At 33.5% G+C, this 21,998-nt stretch overlaps 2 protein-coding genes and 1 pseudogene across 8 annotated transcripts; 2 read left to right on the top strand and 1 right to left on the bottom strand.

Moving 5' to 3' along the window:
- The first annotated feature begins 1,045 nt into the window (after window positions 1–1,045).
- Window positions 1,046–4,017, top strand: LOC108466354 (probable serine/threonine-protein kinase PBL18). Its single transcript, XM_017766680.2, has 6 exons — window positions 1,046–1,118; window positions 2,206–2,480; window positions 2,558–2,693; window positions 2,802–2,932; window positions 3,035–3,158; window positions 3,260–4,017. Exons 1-6 carry the CDS (start codon window positions 1,046–1,048, stop codon window positions 4,015–4,017), a joined length of 1,497 nt encoding a protein of 498 aa, XP_017622169.2.
- A 9,665-nt stretch (window positions 4,018–13,682) lies between these two features.
- On the top strand, window positions 13,683–15,276 carry LOC108467052 (aluminum-activated malate transporter 9-like; annotated as a pseudogene).
- A 713-nt stretch (window positions 15,277–15,989) lies between these two features.
- Window positions 15,990–20,229, bottom strand: LOC108467051 (uncharacterized). Of its 7 annotated transcripts, none has more exons than XM_053028368.1 (4): window positions 20,055–20,228; window positions 18,796–18,914; window positions 18,390–18,603; window positions 15,990–18,166 (listed from the first exon to the last, which is right to left on the bottom strand). In XM_053028368.1, exon 4 carries the CDS (start codon window positions 18,127–18,129, stop codon window positions 16,294–16,296), a length of 1,836 nt encoding a protein of 611 aa, XP_052884328.1. In that variant the 5' UTR covers window positions 18,130–18,166; window positions 18,390–18,603; window positions 18,796–18,914; window positions 20,055–20,228; the 3' UTR covers window positions 15,990–16,293. The 7 variants fall into 7 exon arrangements, with proteins under 7 accessions (XP_052884328.1, XP_052884327.1, XP_052884326.1 ...); XM_053028367.1 differs by having other exon boundaries at window positions 18,796–18,874; XM_053028366.1 differs by having other exon boundaries at window positions 18,458–18,603; window positions 18,796–18,874.
- Between the last annotated feature and the right edge of the window lie 1,769 nt (window positions 20,230–21,998).

The following is a 21,998-nucleotide window of genomic DNA, read 5'->3' as shown; positions in this document are numbered from 1 at the left end:
ATGCATTTTATACCCTTTTATTTTTTGAAAGTACATAATTGCCCCTAACTTTTACAACTTTTACAATTTAGTCCTTAACCCGAAAATCATCAAATTAACCATTTTATCAAGTTCAAAATTTACAGACGAATAATCTAGGCCCTTAAATAGTCCCAATTATACCTCTAATTCACCATCAAACCTTGAAATTTTGACATTTTGACAATTTAATCCTTAAATAAAAAACTAATAAAAATTACTTCACATAATAACCAAATACCACAATCAAAGCTTTAAACACATAATTATCATAAAAAACAACCAAGATTAGTCAATGAAAACTTCTAAAATTTTTAACAGATTCAAAAACGAAGGTACAAATTAGCTGAACCTAGTTGTAACGATTTCAAAAATATAAAATTCATTAAAAATAGGACTCAAAACTTACCCATGCAAGGCTTAAACCAGCCGAATGTTTAAGCTTCTCTCCTATGGTGTTTTTGTCCAACCATGGCAACAAATGGAGAGGAAGATGCTATCTTTTTCTAATTATTTTGTTTTAATTTTATGTTAATTGCCATAATGATCGTATATACATGCCACAACTTTAAGAACCAAAATGAATATATATAAAAAATAAATTATATAAAAATACGATGATTACCTATTTTTATTTTTATTTTTAATTATACTTGTAGAATTAAAATTAAAGCAAGTAATGAAAATGTTCAATTACAACATCAACCCTAGAGAGAATTGGAGCACATAATTTTTAAAAAGATTAATATTGTTAATTCCGTTTTCCTTCCCCCTATAAAAAGAGAAGCCTCATTTTTCTCTGCTTTCATGCTAAAGAACAAGAAGACGAAGCAGAGACCTTGCTACAAGGAGGCACTTCATCACTTTAACGTTCTTTAATCTGCTTCTTCTTTAAGTTTTTTACGCAAAACCCATATACAATATTCACCTTTCTTCTTCCTTTTTGCATTCCATTTCTATTTCTCTACTGTTTATTTCGAAGGAAAAGAAAAAGGTAGGTACTTGAGTTAAAGAAAGATAGTGAGAGATGGGCAATTGCTTCCCATCATTATTCCATGCTCGACCAAGAAGACCTATCCAGTTCAATGCTGCAGCTTTAGGTAATGTTTTAATGGGGGTCTTTTCCTTTCATGCAGTCGTCTCTTTCTTTCTTGAAAGCTTTCATTTAAGTACTTCAGATAATGTTTTAGTGGTTTCTTTTCATTTCATGCAGTCGTTTCTTTTTTTTTTTCTTGCTTTCTTGAACGGTTTCCGTTTACTTTAGATAATGTTTTAATGGGGTCTTCTTATTTCATGCAATTTCTTTCTTTTTTAAGAATCATGGATGGCTAACTTTATCCTTTATATCTTTCAGGTTCCTTGTGTATGCTTTAAATTAATGGCTTTATCTAATAATTGTTACCGATTTATATTCAATTCATTAATGGCATTCTTTTTGGTTTTTATACAGGGTTTGTTGTTTTCTCTTTGTGGATTTCTTGATTTTAGGTTGACATAGAGTCTTTAACCTAAACCCTCTACCCTTAAATTGTGTATTTGTTAATCACTTCAAGTGGTCTTAAAAACAAGTACACAGGTACTAATGCTATCATTGGTTTGTTACTGTTTTAAAATGTGAGCAAAGATATATGCTTGCACTGGTAAATTGCCACTTGGAAGGTAGTAATCGATGGTGGCATGTTATAGTATAGAAATATGGAATTGTTTCCCTTCTTTGATTGTAAATCCTTGAATGAATTCAATTATGATAATCTAGCAATGTATTTAGTTCATGTAGAAAGGTCCTTTTTTATGGTTAGAATTGTATGGTTGCATACATCACTGGGCTGTTTTTTTCAGTATTTAGTTCATAAATGCATCACTCTCAACTACTTTTAGAGTTTAGCATAAGATTGTTATGTAGATGAACTGATATTGATAAGATTACTAAAATTTATAATTTATGTTCTTTGCTCAAGTTTCCCACCACTAATTCATAATTATATACATCTTATGTGCTTGAAACTATCTTTCTTGGGCTGCTCCTATGCTAATCTGTTTTTTTTTTTTATTGAAAATGATATTTGAAGGTAAGCAATTAAATAACCTTTTTTTTTTTTGGTTACTTTTGGACTATCACACAATGTACCATTCATCCAGCATTGTTCTAGCTCATTGCAGGGAACCTTTTTTTTTTTTCTCTTTCAGTTTCAGGACTTCCAAACCTTCGCCCGAATGAAACAACAACTGGAAGTGGTTGTATATTGTCACCCCCTCTTCTGAAATCATTCACATATTCTGAGCTAGAACAGGCTACCATGAACTTTAGTTCCCAGAATCTCATAGGGGAAGGTGGGTTCGGTTATGTTTACATGGGGTTCATTGATGAGCAGACTCTTAGTGCTGCAAGCCCTGAAAGTGGAATGGCTGTTGCTGTGAAGAAGCTTAGTCCCACTGGCACTCAGGGTCACGAGCAGTGGCTGGTTGGTTTCTTCATTCTATCATGTTCACTTTCTTTGAAAAATGTTCCTGGCTCATGTATCGATTGTGTTGACTGTAGACTGAACTTGGTAACCTTGGGCGACTTCGTCATCGGAACCTGGTCAAGCTTTTTGGATATTGCTCGGAAGGGGAGGATAGGCTTTTGGTCTATGAATATCTATCTAAAGGCAGCTTGCAGGATCTTCTTTTCAAAGGTGAATTAGTACCTTTTTCAACGTATGCTTTATTGCTTATGATTGCTTTTCGTATTATGCCGATAGATGTGTGTTTGTTCATTAATTTTGATGCTGTCTTAATTTCAGATTGTTCTCCACCATTGTCATGGGAAACAAGGGTTGGAATTGCCATAGATACTGCTAGAGTCCTTTCTTTCTTACATGAACTAGGGCTTATATTACGAGATATAAAGTCAGCGAATATCCTACTAGATTCGGTATGTTGCCTAAAAACCAAGTTGCAGTATGCTGTAGTGCTGAATCGAAGTTATATTCTATAAATGATACTAATTAAAACCCATCTTATATCATTGTTGCAGGATTTCAATGCAAAACTTTCGGATTTGGGCTACGCAATAGAAGGCCCTACTGGTGATCAATCTTATGTTTTAACTCGAGTCTTTGGTACTGAAGGATATACTGACCCTCAATATCTTGCTACAGGTTACTATGGTTGCCCTCTTATGCAATCTTTGTTTACCATAGTCTTTGGTAAAGCTCATGGCCATCTTATTGTACGAATGAGCTCTTCCAATGTTGTGCAGGTATGCTAAATACAAAGTGTGATGTCTATAGCTTCGGGGTCGTGTTACTTGAACTGCTTTCCGGACGCCAGGCTGTTTGTGAAACAGCAGCTGGTATAATGGAATTTCTAGTGGATCGGGCTAAACCTTATTTAGGCGATAAACGCCTGTTATCCCGAATCATGGATACCAAGTTAAATGGAAACTACTCCAAGAGAGAAGCTTATGGTGTTGCAGTCATTGCATTGCAGTGTGTAAGTGAAGACAAGGTCCGGCCCTCAATGGCTGAGGTTTTATCAGCACTCAGACGTCTTCGTCTTCTCTCGGGTTCGCATGCATCCCCAAGTGGTGTTCCTTCGTCCTCCGTTGGGTTCAAAGTCGACAGGCCTTGGCTTCCCTCACCTTCACTGGACAGCGTTTCATCTCAAAGATCAATTTTCCCTCTTTGCTTGTCTGACTTTTCGTCCCCAAGACATGTTCCTTCATCCCCAAGCAATGGTCCTCCGTTCTCCCTTTCGTCCCAAAGCGATGGACCTCCCTTTAGCTTAAGAGAGTTACGTAGGCAACTCTTCCCACGCCAAGAAAGAGGTTCATCTGAAAGACCAATTTTCCCAGCCTTGGCTTCCACTTTATCCCCAAGCGATCTTCCTTTGTCCTTCCTTGGGTCCCCAAGCAATGTATCCGGGCCCGTCTCTCCCTCAAGTGATGTACCTCAAGTGAAGAGTTCCAAATACAATAACAAGTACCCTTTGAAGGGGGCTTTATGGAATTCATATTAGTTTAATGCAAGGTGCCAAAAACAAAAGAAGTGGGGTAAATTTGGTTAGGTAGAGGATTATTTGGATTTTGTATACAACATAATACCATTTGCAGAAGCTTTTATGCAACAAATTTCATGAATGGTTTCTTATAAGAAAATGGAAATCTTCAGTTGCTTGATATGTGGATAAGGAAGGTTTAATATTTTACATACTGAATCAATTAAGTCAAAATCATATTCCATTTATTTGGTGGTTTTTGTTACTAATTCTGCTGAAAGTTGGATGATTTAGAGAAGTCCCACATATTCAATTTAAATCAAATGAGGCATTCTTAGAATAATTTTTCAAAGAAATATAATGATTTAGGCTTTCAAAATTAATATTTGATTGGCATTTCTTTTTGATATACGGATACTTCACCCTTAAAATTTTGATTTTTTAAAAAAATATTTTAATATACTTTTATATCAACCTTGACCTTACTTGTAGAGTTTAAAACTCTACTCACAACACATGAAATATTTTACATTTTCTAAAACTTAAGTCTCATTTGGTTTTATATTTTCGAACATAATTATGAGAGTACAATTATTCAAATATATAGAAAAATATAATTATTTTATTTTCAAGAATTTAGTCCATTTACATTTTAGATTTCAAAATTCAAGTCCAATTGTTAACACCATTAAATTTTTTTCGTTAAATTTGTTGGTGACATTTTGAAATAAAAAAAAACTCACTTGGTAGCCATGTAACTAAAAAGTAACGTTGTAATGTACTACATGTTTCTTTTTGCTATAACTCCTTAGGACAAAATGTAAATAATCATTGAGTTTCATTGTATCTGCTAAGGATCGACTTGATTAAACAACAAACAAGTAAAAAAAATAGTAGAAGAAATTGAAAAATTGAACACACAAATTTAACGTGGAAAAACCTCTCCAAAGAGGATAAAAAACCACGGGCAAAGATAAATTTTACTATAATAGCAAAAGAATGAATAGTACAAAGATTGAGATAAAAACTAAACCTCGAAACCCGAAAAACAAGAAAAACCCTCAAAATGTAAACACAAAATTCTCCAAAAGTGTTATAAGTTCTAATCTCTAATGGAATTAACTAAGTCAAATCTTTGCTTAGAAACTGGAAGACTTCTAGCCTTTGACTTGTACACTACCAAATCAAAATTAACCTGGATATGATTTTTACGAACACAGTGCTCTAACTTTTCAGAACCTATATTCAAAACTTCAACGAAACGATTATACATTTTTCCTTTCTATGACCAAGTTGCCTCTGCTCCAAACGAGTTGACTTCTACTCCGTAACGGACGAGAGACGTCCGATTTCACCGGTCACTATAGAACCTTCCAGAATATAAAGACTGCCAGTTCTTTTACCTTTTCACAAAACGAGAGCCCCATGAGACACCTTAATGTCGCTCGACTCGATGTTGATTCTACAACCTTTCAAGTCTAAAATTGTGACGACCCTAATTTGACCCTAGTCGGGAAGTGGTTTCGGGACCACAAAATCGAGTCACGAAAATAATTAAATGTTATATTCTATGTTCATTATATGTGAAAGTGCATGTGTGAAAGTATTGTATCTTAATTTTGTCATTTGAATGTGGAATTAGCTAAAAAAGAACTTGTTTGAAAAACTTTGAAAATGTGATAGGTGAATGTTCAAGTGATTAATTTTGTAAATTACTAAAGTAGAGGATTTGCATGTCTATTTTACCACTTTATTTAAGTGTACGGTAGTGGGTTGGTTTAATGCATCATGTGCATAATAATAATAATAAATTATAAACTTAAATTGTGGTATAAAATAATATATGTTATTTTATAACATAAAATGTGGTGATAAAAACAAAGTGGAGCTTTATTTTTTTTCTATCACTTAGCCGAACTAAATAAAATAAAAAGAAGAAGTGAAGCTCTTGCATATTCGGTCATTTGGGGGAGATAAATTCAAGGTAAGTTCATGGTAGTTTGGTTGAAAATTCATGTTTTTGAGTTCCTCTCTTGGTTCTACTTTAAACCCATGAATTAATTTGTTAAATGTTGGTTAATTGTGCATTCGGTCATGATAAGAAATTGCAAAAATTTTGTATTTGATGATAGAAATTGATGAATGAAAGTTTGATGGACAATAATGTTAAAATCCATGTGATTGTAAGTTTATAAGTTTAAATTTTGAAATTTGAACTATGTGTGGCTCAATTGCTTGGAATGGGCATTCAGCTATAGTATGAAATGCAAAGAAATTTTGATGTTGGATGTTTTAAATGATTTAGATAGTTATAAATTAAGTTTGAAGCTTGGTAAAATTGAATAATTGTGGCTTAATTATTTAATGGCAATTGGCTATTATGGTGAAATGCAAAGTTAATATTTAGTTGCTAGTATTTATATGTGTGTTAGCCGAATTTGAACTTGAATAATGATTTGAGCAAATGTTGAGTATTAAAATGTTAGATCGATTGAAATGAGAAGCATAGGTGAAGATGCCATATGTGTATATGTGTATTCGGTCTTGGTGAAAGGTTATATGAATTATGTGAAATACCATTTAGATATGAATGACGAAAGTAACTGTGGTTATGAAATGGTACAATGGCTGAATTCGGTTGAATTAAAGTTGACACTGAAGCATTTAAATGCCTATGTCATATATGTGAGTAAGGGTAAAACCATCATAAATTATCGATAAGGGTGGGCTATGTGTGGAACCATCTTATAATTGCTAATTTGAACAATTGTGTGCGAATCATTGAGCATGATGTATTGTATTGAGATTATGCTTAAGTGAAATTATAGATATGTGATGAAATTGATTGGTGATATACATGTTTAAATAATATGAATGCAAAGAGTTGTGAAAGAGTAAATTTGTAGTAAATCTGCTTAGGATAGCAGTAGTAACATGGTTTTGGGAAAATCACCATAAATTGTGGGAGTTGAGTTAGAAGCTGAATAAATTATGTAATTAAATCTTAATGAGTCTAGTTTCAAATGAAATCAACGAGAACATATTTTGAATTCTGTACAATGAGAAATTTGATTCGTAGTGAAGAGTGGTCAGATTAGTCAAACAGTGAAACAGGGGAAACTTTAAGAAAAATCTGGTATTGATTGGCCAAACCAAAAAATTTTAAAATTTTATGGATAGAATATATATGAGTCTATTTTCAGGAAAAATTAACGGCAATTGATTTGGAGTTTCGTAGCCCCATTTATAAATAAATTGGTGACTGTTGCTCAGGAAGACAACTTGTAGTGAATTTGTGATTATGTGGTAAAAATTGATAAAAATTGTTAATGAGTTGCTTATTGTTTTCTTATAAACTTACTATGATCTATATGTGTGAAATTCGAATATATATATATATATTATATTTTTGAAGTAATGCTTGAATAGTCAAATAATGACTAGTTTAAAATTGTTGAATTTAAGCTCAAGAGCATAGAGGAGCAAATTCGGATAAGGGGAAAGCTAAAGTAGTTGAATAGCCGACCCGTAGTTGTTCGGAAATACTCGAGGTAAGTTTTAAGTATTTAAACATAAGTTATTTTTTGAATGAATCATGATATGTCACGAGAATTTATCCATACCTTTAGCATATATACATATATATATACATGTATAAAGCCGAATGGTATGCATGAAAGTGAAATAAGGAAATTTGTTATGATCATATTGCCCTAAGTTATATTCATGAGATGGAAGATATGTAATGGTAAATTAAGAAGCAATAGTGTGATAGTTATTAAGTGGTTATACGTGAATGAAGTCTAAGTGGACTAATGTGATTAACTTGTATGAAATGCATAAATACAAGAAGTGTATATGTTATGATTTTGTGAAATTTATATTCGAGTTATTATTCGGGCCTATGGCTCAGCAAGCTTTTAGATGGTGAAATTGTTTCGGGCCATGAGCCTAGCAGGCATAATGTCGGTGAATGAGTTTCGGACTTAATGTCTAGCAGGCCTTGTGCCGGTGATAAATTCATGTTTATACCTAGCAGGCTTCGTGCCGATAATAAGTTCAAGTTTATACCTAGCAGGCTAATTGCCGGTGAAATAATAAAAGTCTATGAATATGAGATTTATGCTATACGGCATCTAGATTCGTTCGATAGATTAAATTGTCCATGTACGTATAAATTGTTTATGCATATGAGGATAATGTGAATTAAATTATGAAGTGAAACGAGAAGTATATGAAATGTGGTTGTGTATATTTATATTCGGCCATTTTGAATTTAGTACATGAAAGTATATTTTATATATATGATTATGATCATTGAAATTATATGTGAATGCAGTGATCTGAATTAATTTTATAAAGTCGAATCAAAGAATTACTTTGAGTCATTTAGATGGTGTGATTATGTAATTCGAACTTTGAAGAAATGATAAGTCAATGAAATGGATTTAATGTGGCTATGTATATTCGGCTAATTAGTGTTGCATTTCGAATATGTTATATGAGAATAATGTGCATAAATAAGTTTTGTTGTTTAAAATACTTCAGACTTACTAAGCTTAATTGCTTACTCTGAATGTTTTATGTTTGTCCTATTTTATAGATCTTGTTTGAAAGCTACGAGCTCGGGGATTTCAAGTCCAAAGTCATCCACACTATCGTCACTGTTTTGGTACTTTTTGATAGTTTTTATTTTGAAAGATGGCATGTATAGGCTTAGCTCTCTTTTGAAACAAGTTATATTTTGAAATTGTAAATATTCTAGCCATGCGAAAATGGCTTGCTTAATTCCTAAACATGAGTATATGGTTCAATGGACTTATGTGTCGATTATTTTGAAATTTATTAGTTATTTTAATTTGGTTAAAATTCGTTCATGGTTGAAAGATCAAAGAACTATATTTTATGCATGATTGATTATGAATAGTTAGTCTGATCTGTCTTCTGATAGGTAATACCTTGTGAATCTATTCCGACGACGGATGGGGGTCATAGGGTGTTACAAAAATACTCAAGGAGATGAGATTCTTTCGTAAATCAGGTACATACCTGACATCTGAGAGTGTCCTAATCATCCCATCGTACATCCTAATTTTAACAGTACCAATACCAATTACCTTACTAGATGAATCGTTTCCCATGCGCACAACTCCACATTCAACCGAACTATATGTGGAAAACCATTCTCTATTGGGACACATGTGGAAAAAACATTCCGAATCTAGGATCCACTTGGACGTAAGCTCAGAGATTTCACTCGTTGACGCTAATAAGAAATTAGCACCAACTACATCTTCCTCGTTACTCTCAGCAACACTTTTATTTCATGGTTTATAATAATCTGCTTTGACGTGACCTAACTTCTTACAATAGCGACACCTTTTGTCTCACTTCTTTGATGCTACCAAAACAGAAGTTTGCCTATCTGCCTTACTATCCAAACCAAACTCATTGTCAAGTTTGTCTTTACTCAACAAATGACCCTTCATATCCTCAAACGAGAGCTTATCTCTGATATAAATCAGGTCTCCTTTAAAGACTTGTATGAAGGGGGTAAAGAACATAATAATAACATAGCCTAATCTTTATTGTCAATTTGAACCTCAACGTTATTTAAATCATTTAAAAGGGTAATGATTTGACTTATGTGATCTCTAAGAAGCTCACATTCGTTCATGCGAAACGTAAATAGACGTTGTTTCAACATTAAACGGTTAGCTAGAGACTCAGTCGCATAAAGAGTTTCTAACCTTTTCAATAAGGCGGATGAGGTATTCTCCATCAATACCTCTTGCAATACCCTATTCGTGAGGCACAACTAGATTGCAAATAAAGCCTTTTAATTAAGTTTTTCCCATTCTGACTTATTTATATTCTCGAGTTTTTTTCCTAGTAATGACATTTTTTTAGGCCGATCTGAATTAAAATTGCCATCATCCAAACTTGCCACAGATTGAAATTTGTGACACCATTGAACTTCTCAATGTCAAACCTTATTGTTGTCATATCTGAACGGGCTGATCTATGAAAATTGAACTAGTTTTGATACCATTTGTTAGGGATTAACCCGATTAACGAAGGAACAAGTCAAAAAAAATAGTGGAAGAAATTGAGAAATTGAACACACAAATTTAACTGGAAAAACATCTCCAAAGAGAATAAAAAATCACGGACAAAGATAATTTTACTATAATGACAAAAGAACAAAAAGTACAAAGATGAAGATAAAAACTAAACCCCGAAACTCGAAAAATAAAGAACCCTCAAAACATAAATACAAAATTCTCCAAAAATATTATGAGTTCTAATTTCTAATAAGTGTATTTTCTAAGGTTATAAAAGAGCCTATTTATAGGTTAAACTCATAGGTCAAATAATAATAAAATAATTTATACTAATCAAAATTTAATTAAAATAAATAAACAGAGTTTAACTGGAAGATTATTTTTAAATTTGACTGAAATAAAATTATACTCAACAATATCATCGATATTTTATTGTATCAACATACAAAATAGAAACGAATAAAAATTTAAAAGAAAAGCAAACCATTTTACAAACTTTGGAACCTCGTTTAATTTCTCCTAATATTTAAACAGTTGCACTCAGCCTAAAGTAAGCTTTCTTGACGTTGATGTAGCATCAATTTCTCCAATGTGTAAACGAAGCTTTAAAAGTTGTGATTGCTAGGGTCGTAAAGGCACAACATTCGCTGTGGTGGACAACCAATTTCAGGTTTGGTGCTAAATGAGCATGAAATCTCAGAAAATATGTGTTTCCGGCCACTATTAAGTTGTTATGATATGTATAAAACTTATGTTTGGACTTTATTACAGTGTTAAAATAATTTTATAAAATAAAATGATAAATCTCAAAATTATACATTTAGTTCAATTAATATATAATGATATATTTGAAATTTAATTTTATGTGTTAGTGTCTTTTAATAAAATAAAATTTTAAAGAAGATGTTAAATATGAATGAAATATTTAAAATTGATATTATAATTTTCAATTTTTTCTAATTTTTTTATTATTTTTTAAACTTTAATTGTTGGTTTAGTTTTCGATTTCATTTTTCTCCTATGATTTTTTATCAATTTAAAAAAATTAATTATTGATTAACATTTTCAAATTTCATTTTTTAATGTTTTTTCCCACATGGTTTCAAACATGTTTTTCTTCTTGAAAGTTTTAATATTTTTTAAATTATTTAATTAAAGTTAGAGAAGACATCGTACATGAATCTGCATACATTAATATTTTTATGTAATAAAAATTTAATGATATGATATAATTTTATTAGTGCTTGAAAATTATATATTTTAAGATGATGTTAATATAAGTTATTTTCGTAAAGTAAATAATCAAAGATGTTATAATCATTGTCCAACTACGTAAAACAAAATGCATTTTCCTTCCTAATGTCATTGGTGGATGACAAAGTTAGGGCTGACAAGTCCTGATCCATCTTAAAATAATTTTTTTCATTTAAATATTTTATAATTTATATAATTTTAAATTAATATTAATAAAATTACAATTTAACATTTCAAAAATAATAAAATTGATTTATTCATTTTAATAGCTTATAAAAATATAAGCTATTAAAATAGTAAAATTATATTTTATTATCATAAAGATATAAAATTTAATTCTCACACTTAATTTTTGTTTTCAAAATTTCTTTTGACTTCACCCTTGAAAATAATTATTTGATATATAGCCATAAATTCTTTAAATTTTTGATATAATGGATAGAGAAAATAGCACCGAACAAACTTTGTTCTCTATTTATCAATCCTACTCAACTTAGATTTTAAATTTCTTCGAAACTTAATAAAGTTATAGGACACCAATTTTATTTCCTTTTAAAAGGAAAACACTGGATTTGTAACAGTGGTTTTGATCCCAGGAATATATCCTTCCAACTAGAAAAATTATGATTATGCACGTCAACCTAGGGTTCATCTATGCTTTGAAAAATGTATAGTCAAAACTAAGATACAATTCCAGCATTGATTCGTCTCCAACGAAAAGCATTCAACACTGACATACAAGGAGATATAACATAAGGAATACATGAAATATATATATCCTAATCATATATACATATATTAATATTTTTATGTTTATCTTATTATTTATGTTTAAAGTTTATGACTGCATTTCTCAACCATATCATCTCTGAAATTTAAATTTATATTCTCTTCTTAAAACATTATATCTAACACTTATCGATAAAATATATATTACTTTAAAAACATTAGTAACATAACGGAATATGGGAGATAATGGACGATGACTAAATTCTAAGGCTAAATTAGCTAAATATATTAAAAAATATTAATCGGCAAAATAGTGTTTTTTTTTAAATTTAAGGAAATAGATCGGTTTTATAGAGTGTGTGTGTGAAAGCGCGTCCAGTTGGATGAATTTTTCTGCTAATATGTCAAGGAAAACATGCCCAATTAGATGCGTTTTCCGATAATTACAAAGAAAGCGCGTCCAATTGGGTGTGTTTTTTTTTAACATGTCAACAAAAAAACTTATTTAGCTAGACGCGCTTTCATTAACTTTTTCTTTATTCAAAAATAACATATTTCCTTAAATTAAAAAAAATACCTATTTAACCAATTAACTTTTTTTTATCGACATATTTAACTAATTTAACCAAATTCTAGTTCAATGTCTAATTAATTTTACCAAGTTGTTCACAATCTTGACAGCCTACACAAGGTAAAATATTCCCTAATGGAGAAAGTAAGAGCTCTTTTTTAATCTCAATAGTAAGCTTCTTGTTTAAAATACCCTACCCTCATCTCCGAACACGGACGGTGTTTGACACTTATATTCAACATGTTCAAATATTCTAAATATATGGATATACCTTATTATGATATTCTAGGTAGATGGATGTAAACTATCAGAGAAAATTGTGCATTCGGATAAATTCTTTTCCGATTGAAAAATTTAAAAATTCAGCTTTCAAAATTTACATTTTCCATCTCTCTCTATATATATATAGCTAAATTTTTTTATATATCCTTTTGAATTTTTTTAGATTTTTAAAATTTTATACATTTTAATATAATTATTTTAAAATTTAGTTTAAAATTGATAACAGGTAAACATTAAGGGTTTTACTTATTATTATTATTATTATTATTATTATTATTATTACTATTATTATTATTATTAATTAAAATTATATACAATAGATGAAAATTATTGATTTTTGTTATTAATTATTTTTAATTTTTCAAGAAAGGATTAAATTACTATGATTTGTTTTATGAGAATGACAAATTTACTTAATATGGAAATTGAGAGATTGGAAAGAGATGTTTTAACTAATGGAAATATATTTTACAGGAGTTAAAAAATGGGTATTGAAATATGCATTTGCAATGGAATTATTTTAGATTCTAATTCTCTATCCATGCAACATTATTGAGGTTTAAGCATCTCTATCCTCAATTATAAGCTCCATTTACTCTTCTATTATTGCAGCATAATTCTTTTTTTTTTTCCCTTTAAAACCAGCTTCCATACACATCCACCTCCAAGCTCAATTCTTGTAGTAATTCATAATTTTCCGGGAAAATCTAATCAGAAAATTCAACTAAAAAACTAGCTCAACAATACCAAGAACTTGAAGCAGAGTTACATTACTTGATTGGAGAATGAATGGGAAGAGGGGTAGTGTGGAAATCAACATTCAACAGCTTCTAAAGCTAAAAGTCCACAAGAAAGCAAGGGGTTTTCCTGCAAATCATGGATATTCAATTTATGGGAATTTTGCAAAGAAGATAGTAACAGAGTAACATTTTCATTCAAAGTTGGACTTGCTGTTCTACTGGTTTCTTTGTTGAAACTAGTACAAGGACCTTATGAAATTTTTGGCACCGATATCATTTGGTCCATCCTCACTGTTGCCATGATGTTTGAATACACTGTTGGTATGTATGTATGTATGTATGTATGTATCACATTCATACTGTGAAATGTCTAGCACCTGTTTTGAAATTTGCCAAGGTTCAACTTTTAATAGAGGATTCAACCGAGCACTTGGAAGCTTGCTTGCAGGAATATTAGCTATTGGAGTTGCTCAGTTAGCTCTACGTACCGGCCGACTTGTGGAGCCTATAATAGTTGGAATTAGCATCTTCTTCATTGGTAGTATATCTTCGATTTCATCATCCACAGAGAAGAAATGTATATATGCTAATGTCAAACAATTATGTGCAGGGGCTATTACATCATTCATGAAACTCTGGCCATCATTTGTTCCTTACGAATACGGTTTCGGGGTCGTACTTTACACCTATTGATTGATAATTGTCTCCGGATACAGAATGGGGAACCCGATTAGAACTGCCATGGATAGGATCTACTCCATTGCCATCGGAGGCTTCATGGCAGTCTTCGTGAACGTGCTTGTTTTTCCTATATGGTCCGGGGAGCAATTACTCAAAGAGCTTGTCGACAACTTTAACTTGCTGGCTGCCGCTCTTTAAGGTAAATAAATCTCTTTAATGGAAGTTTTTAAGCACGATGTTAATCCGATCCGATGATAAATAACTCAATTATAATGGAAATTCAGAATGTGTGAAGAGATATTTAGAAGATGAGGGATTAGATCATCAAGAATTCACCAAGGCAATGTTGTTGGATGAGTTCCCTGATGAACCTGCCTACCGAAAATGCCAAGCCATCAGCCTCGTTGAATTCATCGGCCAAATTCAAGTCCTTGGTAAATTTTCTTTTTGTGCATTTGCATGTTTCCTAATCACCATTTGAGTGATTGAAACAATCTTCAAGTTCCAAAATTTCATCAGGCTAATGCAGCAAAATGGGAGCCACCACATGGTCCAACACTTCTTTTATCCATGGTCAGAGTATGTTAAAGTTGGAGCAGTTCTGAGATACTGTGCTTATGAGGTTATGGCACTCCATGGTGTTCTTCACTCAGAGATTCAGGTATTCGATCTCGGCATTCATGGGAAGCTAGTTTTCGAAGTCGGGTTCAAGTTTCTTTTAACTATGTGTATTGCAGTACCATTACAAAGGAAAGCAGCCTAGGAATAATGCCTTATGCCTAAGATTATGCAACTAAAACACTTACATCGAGGGTCCAGATTTGTTGTAATAAAGGAACACTAAAAAGTTGAAAAGGACAAGGAATCCAAATTGTTTAGGAATTATATGCTATGCATTTGTTCTGGTACCACAATTATGGGCATACAAAATAGATTCCTATGACCTGGTTGAAAAGGATTTGTGATATATAAACATTAGTAAATGAAAATTACTGTTGTATTAAGCTCCTCTTCCATGGTTTTTGAGGCACCTTACAACCTGCGAATCATGTTCCGGTAGGAGATCTTAGATGCAGCAAACCAGGCCGCAGAGCTAGTGAGGAGCTTGGGGAAAGACATTTGCAACATGAAACAAAGCCTCAAAGTCTCCTTCTTAAAGAGGGTTCACAGCTCAACTGAGCGACTCCAACGTGCCATTGACAAGCACTCGTAGCTCCTCCCATTGTGACCCTCCTCTGCCACCCATAACTCATACAAGCCACTTCAGAAGCCTTCACATTCTGTGTCATTGACCCCAGGTAACCTCCAGGACCCATTGGATGATCTCGACAGCGCAAGCATTGAAAAGAGCTTGAATCAATTAACGAAATTGAAATTGTACCACGAGATGATGAGGAAACAATCGCGAAGATTGCATTCGTGGCCATCTAGAGAAGTAGATGCATGTGGTTTTAGCACAGACATTGTGCTGCCGCGGATGAGAGCACTCGAGAGCACTGCTGCATTATCACTTATCACCTTTACTTCATTACTCATTGAATTTGTAGTTAGGGTCGACAACTTGGTGGAAGCAGATGATGAACTTTCAAATATAGCAAAGTTCAAAGCATGAAGGTCTATAGTATATAACTTGATATTGTAACAAAAGTTAAAGAGATGATGAAACCAAAATAACACTCCAATGAAAGCCTTATTAAAATCATGATGTTTGACAAACAGACAGACCATACAGGCACTACCTGTATTCACAACAACCTGCTGGACATATCTAAATATTTACAATAAATAACAAAGACCTGATTAATTGCTAACTATATCCCCTTCCTACATTTTCCACCATATTTGTCATATCACTATCTAGACCAATGAATGACCACGACTTTCTAACACTTAGGGACTAACGCAAAGGACACAAACAAGAAAGAAAAGGAGGCCAACTTCCAACACCACTTTGACAATTGTTGTTAACTTGTAGTTACATCCACTTTTGGGGTGCCATATGAGATTTATTTGGCTCTGATGGATTACCAGCCAAAACCTCGCAGTTGCCTGAATCAAGACCAGAACCACCAGCAAGCATTGCCATCAAACTCCCACCATGCACCCTACCTTCAGGAACAAATGGAGAGAAGCCTCCTTCCACGGAAGAGTTGCAGGGATTTGGAACTCTATGTTGATTCAAACCCGAACAAGTTGTTTCTGTGCCACTTCCCATGATGTCAACATTCATATCCTCGGGGGTAACAATCTCTTTCATCTTCTCAGACTTGCTAAGTTTAGGGTCATGGACAATAGGCCCAATTGTATCACCACCATGAACCCTCTTATCCTGAACCAGCCCACTGTGGAGTGCACAGAGACCCGTTTTGCCCCTTGAGAAAGAGTTACAGGGACCAGAATGTTGGTTGCCATATTCTGACCCAGGATGGCCCCAGGAGCATCTCTTCCCTCCACCATGTGCCTTGCAGAAATCTGTGCTACCTTGTGCACTTTTGCCACACCCTTCAACCTTGCACCTTTTGCCCCCACCATGGCGAACACAATAATCAGTGCGTCCCCTAGCACTCTTTGTGCATTGAGGCACAGCGCACCTCTTACCTCCTCCATGCGCTACACAAAAGTTGGTTCCCCCATGCACACTCTTAGTACAAACCCCACCACCTTCGAATGCACATCTTTTTCCCCCTCCATGACCCTTACAGAAAGGGGTACTCCCTTCAGCACCCTTGGTACACCCTAGAAATGTGCATCGCTTTCCACCACCATGCGCCTTGCAGAACATTGTGCTCCCTTGTGCCCCTTTTGTGCATCCTATAAATTGGCATCTACGGCCACCTCCATGTGAAATGCAGAGTCCTGAGAGGCCTTCAGCACTCCTCGTGCAATTTTCTTTTTGACATCTCTTCCCACCACCATGACGTATACATAGTCCAGATTTACCTCTGGCAGCTCGAGTGCAACCCTCATGATTACATCTCCGACCACCACCATGGGCAATACAGAAATCAGTCCGACCTTCTGCACTCTTAGTGCAACCAAGAAATTCACATCGCCGACCGCCACCATGGGCCTTGCAGTACACAGTCCGGCCCTCTGCCCCCTTATGGCAGCCAGGTTTCTGACACCTCCTGCCACCACCATGAGATATGCAACGACCAGAAGCACCTCTGGCCCCCTTTCCACATCCTTCAACCTGACATACCTTTGAACTAGAGCAGCGTTGCTGTGGCTGTTGTTGCCGTGTTATCCCAGAAGTGCAGGTGAGTGAGCTTTTTGTTGGGGTGATCATACTTGAAGAAAGGTCTGGAACAATGGAAGAAAGATCAATGTTTCTTGGAACCTCCTTGAAAAGGAAGCTAGTTGCTTTTGTTGGTACACTCTGCAATCGTGGCAAGCCAATCTCAGATTTCGAGCAACATGAGGTAGATCCTTCATCAGAATTTGGGGGGCCATCAACAGCTATGAGCATCTCCATACCCGACTGATTAGGAGAAGAGCTAAGATGGACACCGGTGATTTCAGATTCAGAAGGCCCAGTGGAGAGACTTAACTCCAGGTCAACTTTCGGCTGCAATTCCTGGCCATTGAGATTTGAACTAGCAGATTTCTTGGGGTTGATTACCTTTTCATTCCCAAGATGGAGGGTAAAGTCCAATTCGATATCCATTGAGGACTCTGCATCTGCTTCTTTTGCGGAAGATGTGGTGGTGCAAGCTGTTGTTGAACTCCCCTTGCTGTCTGAGGAACTTGTGGAGACACCTAGCCCAAGAGACAACAATGACCCAACTTGCTCACCGATAGAGCCATCCATCAAATTCCACTTCCTCTTGATTCCTTTTGCAGTGGACCTGCAAGGGATTGAAGAACCAGGGGAATCAAGACGAAGATCAGTATCTGTGCTGTATGCAGCCCCATTTCCTCCAACTTGTATTGAACTACCCAAAATCTTGAAGGCATTGGCAGAATAATTAGCAGTAAAACCCAAGTGTGAGAACCTGGTGTCCATCTAGCAAATAGAAAAAACCAAATAACTATATGCAGACCAAATCCCAATTGCAATATGCAATCAACCTGACTTCCGGGTGAAGACAATTAGCCACAAAACTAAGGTTAGAAGTCGTTGAGTGAGCAAACCCCACCCCCACTAACAAATCCTGAAGTTTCGCAACGATCCATTAGCTTAAAAGTGTTTTAACCCTTTAGCCAATCAGTTGAAGCAGAAAAAGGTGAACCCGTGCGACCTGACAAGTTTAGAACAGCATCATGGTGCTCCACCATCCTGTTACTGAAAAGAAATAAGAAAGTTGAGGCTTGATAAATAAACTGCAACTAGACTTAAGATAAGCAAAGACTAAAACTTTGGAAAAACAAAATTAGCTTCTAATCAAGCTAACTTCAGCCCATTTATAAAAGGGGTTAGACCTCTAATGTCTAAAACATACTGTTAGTATTTAATAAAGTGAATAAATATGCTAACCAGGATGGAAATATAATCTTATTACTCCAGGAACAAAGTGAGAACAAACTTCATCAGCCAGCCAAAGCAAACAGTAGTCCTGTCAGAGGTAGGATCAACCCAAAGCATCAGGAGGGGAGCTAAACACAAGTTAGTTTGTGCAGGAAGGTGATAGATTTTCATTGAAATAATATATTTAAATGCAGGAGAACTGAAGAACAAATTTAAAGCTGGCTATAGACATGAATTGTTCTTCTTTTTAGGACATTTCAAGGAATGCAAAATATTAAAAAAACAATTAGATCCTTTCTTTTTTCTCTCCTTTATAAGCAGCCAAATACAGCATCAATAATGGGGGTTAGAAGCCAAGCTAATGAATCAAACATAACATTGAAATCATATAACATAATAGTAGTAAAAGTTTCATTATTGACATGGTAAGAAGGCCCCACATGATGAAAGATGATCACTGTCTTTAATACCATATTTGATCTACTTAAACTCCTTCAAGCTAAGTAGTTTTTCAATACCAACTCAACATGAAAAATATTTTTATTTATATAATTTAGCAAAAAAAATTAAAAATGGACTTAAATTATGAAAAGATAACTACATGAGTTCCAATATTTATCCACAAATCCTACAAAAAGTATATATCAGTAACAAATCATAACTGAAGCAATCACTAAAAAAAAAAAAATAGAATATCAAGAACAACAATTTGAGTCAAGATCTATGAAACAGTTGAGGCTAGATTCCTGGTGATAAAATTAATCACCAAAAAGAAATGTTTTTATTTTAAGAGAAAAAAGAAGTAAGTCATTTTTATCGCAAATAAGTTAAAACTAAACGGATTTCCCTGAGAAAAGTATATGAAAGGAATGATAATTAATAATAACACCGATTTCTTCCTCGATGATTCCCAATTTTTTTTTTCAAAAAATTAAACTAAACGTATTGGATTCAGCTCAATTGAGGTTTTCTAAGAATTCACGTCTCTTGGATCAAAACGTAAAATAAAAAAGGAACTAACTTTTTCTAACTGAATTTTCATTACGGGTTTGAGTTTCTTGGCAACCAAACAGACCCAGATACTAACATGCATATGTGTGTATGTGTGTGTGGGTGTATAAGTCAGGAAAAGAAGACTCAGCTAGTCTGCAACTGGACGGGATTTTAAGAATATTAAGCATTTGTAAAGGGGAAAAAATAAAAGGAGTTGTTGAAAGGAATAACAAGTTTCTTTTTTTTAAGAAAAAAAAAAGAGAGGAAAGAATTACCTTGAAATTGGATTGAAGGATTTGATCAGAGAAAAGGGCGTGTACGGATGGGGGGGGTTTCTAGGGCTTTGGCGCGCGGCAACAGAGAGAGAGATGGAAATGAACGGCGAAAATACCAAGCGAGTGACAGACAAGAGTGGCTAAAAAGGACGTGAAATGGTAGAATTTCATATGTTGTTGGCACGTGTCATGTATAGCTTCACGTGCTACTTTTAGGGTTTTAAAATGTTCAGATATTAATCTATATTTTATATTCTACTCACCTCTAAGGCAGTCCACAATATGTTTCGGTGTTTTAAATTTTTTTCATGTGAATAAATGAGGGTAGGTATTTGTAATTTTTAAAAATATTTAATTTGTTTTTAATATTTTTGAGTTATGGTTTAATTTTTTTTATTAATGTATTATTATTTTATTGAGTATTGATACACAGTTCAATTAGTTATGGATTAGACGTGCTAAGAACAAAGTATCACTGTAGGTAATTATAGTAATCCAGAAATACTGATAGTAGAACTCCCTTGTAGGAAATAAGAAAATAAAGAATGTTTCCCTTCCTTAGAAGAACCAATTCTTCTGTAAGTTTTGCTTTCAATAGATCTTAATAATTTGACCAAACCTCAAATAACACTGTTAATGAACAAGAAGAACATTATGAAAATGTTCCTCAAATATTTGATAATTGGACTCTCCCAAGAGTTCCAACAAACCAAGTTTACAAGAAAACAACTTCTAAAAATTTAAATGTTTTTTATAGTTACGTTATAAAAATAAAAGAAAGGAGTTTACCTATTAAAAAATAATATGAAACAATCAAATTATTAGATGCAATCATCATTAATAAACTCAAAGAACAAAAATATAAATCTGTCTATTTTGGATTAGTCCAAGTTGGTGTCAAACCTCTTAATGTTGAAGCCACCAAAAATATCTCAATTTTAATTGTCTTTAAGAGATCAAAGACACATTATGTTTAATGACTCATTATTAGGAACTATAGAAATAAGCCTATGTATTGGCCCAATCTTTAACTGATAAAAATATTTTACAATCTTTGACCATTCAAATTCATACTCATAATTACAAAATGCTTCCTAGATCTGAAGTACTAGCTTTGACCAATACATTTTAATGCTATGTATTCTATAGTCAATATCAAGGCTTTACTTCAAAGCTCAAAAGGAGAAACCCTTTTAATAGAAACATATACCTCTAGATCTCATACCACAATCTCATTAACAATACAATGGCATGAAATCAACCTTCCTGATAGGTGGAAACTTAAAGGTGCTACTGACCCTGTGGCATCAACTCCAATTAGAAACACTTCACTAAGTGAAATTTCCTAACACCAAGATGACACAGTTGAATTGATGTTCAACAGGCCACAGAGAATGCCTCCAAGTCATTCCTTTGAAATAGGAAGTACTAGCACAGCTTTTAAGAGGTTAAATTTAGAAGAAGAATCAAATCCAAAAACACAAAGGGCAGATTTTAGGATAGCTAGAGCCTCTATCTCTTCTATCCCAACAACATTTAGAACCAATTTACAAGGAATAGATAATTCCTCAAATATAGCTCAACCTATTTATGCCAGACAGGAAGAAAGTCCCCAAAATTCACTTAATGTGTCACCAACATACTCATCAATGACTAATAATGCAAGACAAGGAGAAAATTTAGAAATATTTGTTCAATAAGGAATGGTGTAGAAAATACTTCTATTCCAATAAAAATAAACAAAAAAGAGACGATTACTTTAAAAATTATAATGATAAAAAAGAAAGCATTCTTCGGGAATATTATGAATTTAGGAATATCTATAAAATTCATAGAAAATTCTTTGAATGGTTTGAAGAATTTTATTCAAAATCTATTAATACAATAAAACATAATATTATATGATAGACCAATAAAGGAGAAGTTGAATCCCAACATCCTCAT

This window comes from Gossypium arboreum, chromosome 1 (assembly GCF_025698485.1).
Source record: "Gossypium arboreum isolate Shixiya-1 chromosome 1, ASM2569848v2, whole genome shotgun sequence".
Lineage (NCBI taxonomy): Eukaryota > Viridiplantae > Streptophyta > Magnoliopsida > Malvales > Malvaceae > Gossypium > Gossypium arboreum.
The sequence above is the reverse complement of the archived record's forward strand: the minus strand, read 5'-3'. Positions and strand labels throughout refer to the sequence as shown.